We start from the raw sequence: 7,642 nt of genomic DNA on the forward strand, positions 1-7,642 counted from the left end.
TTAAGTGATATGTGAATGAGTGTATTGTATTGTTGAGTGTATTGTATTGTTGAGTGTATTGTATTGTTGTGTTTGTTTTGTTCTATTCCCGAGGGGTATAGGTCTAATTTCTTGATCCTTGGCTCTACGTGTTGACAGTGAGATGGGGAGTATAAACCAATTTGAAAGAATAGTTTCAATAGAATGTTTTGATATTCTATGTGAAATATGTTTAGATATGTGTGTTAAGAATAATTGGTAAAAGTAATCATTTATCATGTAGTTAATGAACTGAACTAAACTGTTGTTCTGATCTGTATTAAAATCATGATTAAAAAAGTTAATAGTAGAATTATGGGATAATTATACTGTATGTAAATCTGCTAATATTGATGTGTGTTAAATTGAGGTTTTTACTTTGAGTGATAAGACAAATTTGAATCACTGAGGAGTGCTATTCTAAATATTGGTTTGATAAATAGTTGGGTTGTTACTTATGATTTGTAATATGAATGATTTCAATGACCTATTCTCTATTCCTGAGTATATTTCTGAGCATGAGTACTTAGAGGGATGTCTGTCCTATATGTTGTGAGGAGGCCTGTGTTTAGACACTGGTTCTCATGTAATTTAAAGAGCAGCTATATGTTATGTTTTTATTTTTCCTCAAATGGATTATTCTGTGTTATTAAACATGTGCAAGTTTGTCTTGTAGAATAAGGGTTGTAAATCTTAGTTTCAGAAGGGAGAAAGCTTACATATAAGCTAAGGTATTTGACATTGAGGGGATTTGAATTTTAAAATATTGAGTATGTTACTATTCTGATTCTTCAAAAGGGACTGAGTCCCTTGAGAGGGGAATGTTAGGGAAGATTCAGAATTTGTTGGTAACATATGTAAGATGTTTTATATTCATCAAATGTGTGTAAGTTAATTCTCATCAGAATGGTATTTTTGTGTAATTCTATGGTGAGGTTGCAGTTATCTGTTCTATGTCAAAACTAAGTTGCCTGGGCCGCTGAGAGGGGAGAGGTCAAAGTGTCATCATGTGTAAACATATCTTTCACTCTCTACCTTTCCCATAGTGGGGAAAGGAAGGTTGCAGTGTCTGGAATCATTCTATGCTCCCTCTTATGTTGTTTCTATCTTAACCTATAGCCTCACCCTCCTCTCCGTGAGTTTGTCCAGGAGTTTGTATTTAGAGTGGGTTGCATCTAAATGACAATTTGATATATGCCTGTTGATATGGAGGATTTGGTTTATGGGTTCTGGGTTTGGGAAAGGAGACAAAGCTGAACGATGAGTTATGTCTATGCTGTCTGACTATGTGTGTCTTTGCTATTAAAGGAACTCAGTTGCATTGTAAGGGGGCGCTCAGAGAATTCACTGGGAGACACTGAATTTATCTGAGAGTCACAGGGTTGTGATAGAGCTCATATAATTAAAGATGGACTTTTATAACTAACTCTGACTTGTGTGTGTGGTTTGCTCCCATGATTTGGTAAATAGAGGAAATTTCCACGACAGTCTTCAAACTTGTGTTGCGTTTTGGGTTTGTTGACTTTTTTAGACCTCGGCTGCAGCTTGGGTCACGTAGTCTTATCTGTAAATTCTTCACACACAGGTTTTATACCCTCGGGTCAGAAGTGGGTAGAACCGCCTTTAGGGCACTTCTCTGGGCGTACCAAGTTATGGGCAAGGTCTAGATTAGACTCAAATCCAATTTTAGACAACTAACTTCACATTTCATCTTTACCAAAACATTCTCTTTGATTTGGACATTTTCCATACAATGTACAATGTTTTGGTATTCTATTAACCTTCAATAAAAAATAAAAAAATAAAAAAAGACATACATTTTCATATTCCCTCTATCGTCATGACCACCATTGTGGCTGACGGAAGCCATTGTGCCAAAGTCCCTTTATTTCATGTTTAATGTTCTGAGGCTGGTTCTCCATAGTAACAGGACAAAATAAATTTGTCTGTGGCCTAATATTTAACATGCGTGTGAGGGGTCATAAAACCCCCACATCTTCAGACCCCTAGATCTCCTCCTCTGTTGGGGTTTGAGAGATAATCTGTAGGGTTGTGGTCTCCTGTAACCTGACCTGATCAGGACAGTCATAACAATATGCTATTTTTTCTATTCAGTAACGTACCATGAAATATGTGGATAAGTTGCTGTCAGTGCATCCCATCTCAACCTTCTTCATTGTGTGGGAAACAAAATAAAACATTTCAAAACTGATCAGGGTCTATGCTCACATCCTGTATGTGCTCCTGCTCGGTTTGACTCTGTGCAGTATTGCTGAGGTCTTCCTCCACACTGCGTCATCTAGGATGACTTCCACTCTCTCCTCTGCCCTCTTGACCAGGTCAGGCTGTAAGTTTGGTTCCCTCTGGGGACTGGAGAGAGATGAAACTCCAGACTCCTCCCACTGAGAAGAGGCAGAGGTCCAGGTAGAGCCTGCCTGCCTGACTGTCTGACCCAGACTCTGTCTCACTGTCCTGCTTCTAACCTACTTAAAAATGTATTTGTTTGAATCAGCCCAATTATAAATGAAATAACCATGATTTACATAATTTTAAATTCAAATCTCTGGCTATTAATAAAACATTGTGGAAATAGGAGAACAAAATCGTCCCCATTATAATGCTCAGTATTTCAGAACATGTACCTTTACACTCATATCTAACAATCAGAGAGACTGAAGGACAGGCTAGGTGGGCACAGCAACATCCAATCACGTCATACATTACATCATGTTTTCATAAATGATTTGTGTGTGTTTGTGTGTGTGCAGAGAGGCTCCTGTGGAGAGGGGCGGGGGGGGGGGAGGTGTCAGTCAGTCAGTCATGGATAAATAGAGAGGCAGAGCTCAGAGTTTGTCAGACGGCTGACCTGGCAGGGTCACTTACAGGACCAAGCAGGAGCAGGATGATCTCAGCATTTTGATATTTTACTACAAATGGAGGAACTCGAAGATGTTCAATACTGTTTTCAAGACAGAAATTCTTCTTGCAGAAAGGCTTTGCCATTGACTTCAATTCACTCAGCAATCTACTTATTCATCTCAGTGATTTCAGCAGTTACAGTATTTTTGAACGTACTGGTGATCATCTCCATCTCTCACTTCAAACAGCTCCACACTACAACCAACCTGCTCATCCTCTCTCTGGCTGTGTCAGATCTCCTGGTGGGATTGATTGCATTACCAGTAACGGCGGTAGCAATAATGGAATCATGCTGGGGATTTGGGGAATATTTCTGTGTGTTTCAATTCTACATCACTTGTTTATGTACTTCTTTATCTCTGGGCAATTTGGTCTTGATATCTATTGACCGCTATGTTGCTGTGTGTGATCCCTTATTGTACCACTCTAAAATAACAACAACAAGAATGATGTGTTGTATATCCATTACCTGGTGTTGTTGTGTCATACACGATGCTGCTATTATAAAAAACTTTGTAAATGTACAGGTTCCCAGTAGGTGTTTGAAAGAATGTTTTATACTTGAAAGGTTCAATTGGGTTAATATCATTGACCTTGTACTTAAAATGGTTGTCCCGTGCTCTATTATTATAATACTTTATATGAAAATCTTTGTGGTGGCCAGATCACAGGCCAGAAAGGTATTTTCAAAAGAGGCTGCCTGTGTGTTTGGTGTTAAAACTGTACAGGCAAATAAGTCTGAGAGAAAAGCAACAAAAACTCTGTCTATTGTTGTTTTCAACTATCTCATTTGTTGGACACCATCGCTATTTGTTTTCTTTCTATCTTTTTTAGGTGAAAATGTATCATCATCCATCATCAGCTTTCTGCCACTTGTTAATTCCTTAATTAATCCAATAATTTATGCTTTCTTTTATCCATGGTTCAAAGTGACAGCTAAACTTATTATAACTCTGAAGTTTAGATGTTCATAGTCCCTATGTTTTTATTCCCCAATTTGACAAACAGGTTTGAAATGGTTTTGTTATACAATTTTGGTAATTGCTTCTTTCATGTAACAATATCATTTTCATTACTTATCTCTGTGTTGTCATCATAGATACATGTGGTGTTGATACAGAATGTTTTGGTTGGATTGGAATGACTAGGAGAAGGCTTAAGAAGGTATAAGCTTGTTTTATAAAATACGTTGTAGTCATTTTGGGTTGTATATTCCAAGTACCAACGCCTGTGGTAGTGCCATGTTATTTAATGGTAAATAGTTTGTGCGTTTTCTTGAAAGCACATTTTGAGGATGTCATAAGTAATTATAAGCTGAGTGTACAAAACATTAGGAACAACAACCTAATATTGAATTGCACCCTCTTTTGCCCTCACTACAGCCTGGAAATGGACTATACAGGATGTCGAAAGTGTTCCACAGGGATGCCGGCCCATATTGACTCCAATCCTTTGTGCTGTGGGTGACTGACCATTCTTGATACACAGGAAATTGCTGGGTGTGAAAAACACCGTTGCCCTTCTTGACACAATCAACACCAATTCCCCTGGCACCTAGTACCATACCCCTTTCAAAGGCACTTAAATATGTTGTCTTGCCCATTCACCCTGTGAATGGCACACATACACAATCCATGTCTTAATTGTTTTAAGGCTTAAAAATCCTTCTTTTACCTGTCTCCTCACCTTCGTCTACAATGATTGAATTGGATTTAACAGGTGACATCAATAAGGGATTATACCTTTCATGTTCTGTACACTCAGTCTATATGTTGTTAAACATTACCCTCTAGTGGTTCATTTGGGACACAACGCCTTAAACAAGTACATTAAAGTTGAAATGTGCAATTCTTTATGATATCAGATAACATCAAAGTCTAACTCAATGGTGTATTGTGTAAGTACTTGTCAAATGTAATAATATGAAATTGTGGGTAACACTTTATAATAATGTTCAGTATTAAACCATTTGTAATCATTTACAGTTTGTTCACCATTTATTCATCATTACTCCCACATTTGTTAAATGTTAGTCAGCTAGGTATTCTCACTTTTACAAATGACTACTATATGGAATAATGATTAAAAACAACAGGGCAGAAGACTGAAGCAGACACTTCAACCTCAACACACTGGTTATGAACACTACCACTGCTCTCACTACATTAATGCTTCCAGGTCAGGGGTCACACCAGAGCAGCTCTTTCAGATGTTGTTTACTCTGAATGTATATAGAGATTGCTGACACTTTATAATAACACCTTTTATTACAGCATTTAGAATGGATTAGTAAATAGTTATGTATCATTACTCCCACATTTGTTTTAGTAAGGTAGTTATTCTCATATTTATAAACAACTTTTAAAGTATATAATAATGATTCATAAGTTCATAAGATGTTTAATAAATGTAATTATAAACCATTTACTTATTATTAGTAAAGTCATTTTGCAGACCATAAACACATGACTTCCTTCAGCACACTACAGTGTGACTGTTTCAGAATCAAATGTTTAATTTAACCTCCTCTGTGTTGTTTTGTGTTTATACTGTAACCATTGATATGTTCTACATCATTTTGAGAATAGTCAATTCAAATAAATGTTGCGGCCGCCGTGGTATTTGTCTTTATAAATATTTTTATGTGTTTCACTGTGACCTGATGCTGCTGACTATCAAGCAGTTTGCAGGCTGTTACAGAGTGAGTGAATAAGTTTGTTTGTGAGTGGGGGTTGGGGAGGGTGAGGGCGGGAGGGCTGAGTGTGTGTTGGGAGCACTGGTTGAGAGAGCGCTGCACTTGTAGGTAGGCTCTTTAGATTATCATTATGGAGACACCTATTTCAGGTCCTTCTTCCATTAAACACATGAACACGCTAGAACTGATAATGCAGCGACAAAGCACTGTACAATTACTTTAGGCGCTATAGAGGCTTTAGATATGTAAATTCGCTCAGAGATGGCTTAAAGTAAACTGTTTTCTAATGTTAACTTTTCTAAAGGGAAAACCGTATCAAACAGCTACCTAAGCAGCTCACCGATCGCTGCAGCTGTACACAGCCCATCTCTAAATAGCTCATCCAATCTACCTACCTCAACCCCATATTGTTTTTATTTACTTTTTTTGCACACCAGTATTTCCACATGCACATCATCATCTGCTCATCTATCACTCCAGTGTTAATTTGCTAAATTGTAATGACTTCGCTACTATGGCCTATTTCTTGCCTTACCTCCTTACACCATTCGGACACATTGTAAATAGATTTGTTCTATTGTATTTGACCCTACTTTTGTTTATCCCATCTGTGTTGTTTTTTGTTGCACTGCTTTGCTTTATCTTGGCCAGGTTGCAGTTGTAAATGAGAAAATGTTCTCAACTGGCCTACCTGGTTAAATAAAGATTAAATAAAAAAATAAAAAATAAAAAATCTTAGTCCTGTATTGACGCCTGTTTGATGGTTTGTCAGAGGGCATTACAGGATTTCTTATAAGCTTCCGGGTTAGAGTCCCGCTCCTTGAAAGCAGCAGCTCTACCCTTTAGCTCAGTGCAGATGTTGCCTGTAATCCATGGCTTCTGGTTAAATTATGTTCAAACGGTCACTGTGGGGACGACGTCATCGATGCAGTTATTGATGAAGCCAGTGACTGATGTGATATATTCCTCAATGCCATCGGAAGAATCTCGGAACATATTCCAGTCTGTGCTAGAAAAACAGTCCTGTAGCTTAGCATCTGCTTCATCTGACCACTTCTTCATTGACCGAGTCACTGGTGCTTCCTGCTTTACTTTTTATTAGTAAGCAAGAATCAGAAGGATAGAATTATGGTCAGATTTTTCAAATGGAGGGCGATGGAGAGCTTTGTACACTTCTCTGTGTTTGGAGTAGAGGTGGTCTTAAGTTTTTTATTAATCTGGTTGCACGTTTAACATGCTGGTATAAATGAGATAAAACAGATTTAAGTTTCCCTGCATTAAAGTCCACGGCCACTAAGAGCGGCGCCTCTGGATGAGCGTTTTTTTGTTTGCTTTATGGCGATGTACAGCTCATTGAGTGTGGTCTTAGTGCCAGCATCGGTCTGTGGTGGTAAATAGACAGCTTCAAAGAATATAGATGAAAACTCTATTGGTAAATAGTGTTGTCTACAGCTTATCATGAGGTATTCTACTTCAGGCGAGCAAAATCCTGAGACTTCTCTACTATTAGATTTCTTGCACCAGCTGCTGTTTAGAAATATACACAGACCGCCATCCCTTGTCTTACCGGAGGCGGCTGTTCTATCTTGCCGATGCAGTGTAAACCCCACCAGCTGTATGTTATTCATGCTGTTGTTCAACCACGACTAGGTGAAACATAAGATATTACAGTTTGAAATGTCCATGATCATAGTTCATCTATTTTTTTATCCAATTATTCAACTTTGACTAATAGGACTGATGGTAGAGACAGATTACCTACTCGCCATCGGATCCTTAGACGGCACCTATGTCCCCGATATCTCCATCTCTTTTTCAAGCAAATCTCGGGAATTAGGGCCTTGTCGGGTGTCTGAAGTAATCCTTAGAGTCTGACTTGTTAAATTTTAAAAAAGTATTGCAGTACGGCTGAGTAATCGCTGTCCTGATTTCAAGGAGCTCTTTTCGGTTTTAAGTATGAATAGTTCTCAGTTTAGAGACTGCAAAAATATTTTGCTAATGATTTGTAAA

The 7,642-nt window shown here is 38.0% G+C and overlaps 1 protein-coding gene across 1 annotated transcript; it reads left to right on the forward strand.

The window, feature by feature from the left end:
- Positions 1-2,883: 2,883 nt before the first annotated feature.
- LOC110502162 (trace amine-associated receptor 13c-like) lies at positions 2,884-5,488 on the forward strand. Its single transcript, XM_036959361.1, has one exon. It carries the CDS (start codon positions 2,952-2,954, stop codon positions 3,909-3,911), a length of 960 nt encoding a protein of 319 aa, XP_036815256.1. The 5' UTR covers positions 2,884-2,951; the 3' UTR covers positions 3,912-5,488.
- The last annotated feature ends 2,154 nt before the right edge of the window (positions 5,489-7,642 follow it).

The sequence above is a fragment of the Oncorhynchus mykiss genome, chromosome 22 (genome assembly GCF_013265735.2).
Source record: "Oncorhynchus mykiss isolate Arlee chromosome 22, USDA_OmykA_1.1, whole genome shotgun sequence".
Taxonomy (NCBI): domain Eukaryota; kingdom Metazoa; phylum Chordata; class Actinopteri; order Salmoniformes; family Salmonidae; genus Oncorhynchus; species Oncorhynchus mykiss.

Bases quoted from the DNA above. Each gene is read 5' to 3' on its own strand.
- LOC110502162 (XM_036959361.1), top strand. From the start codon at position 2,952: ATGGAGGAACTCGAAGATGTTCAATACTGTTTTCAAGACAGAAATTCT.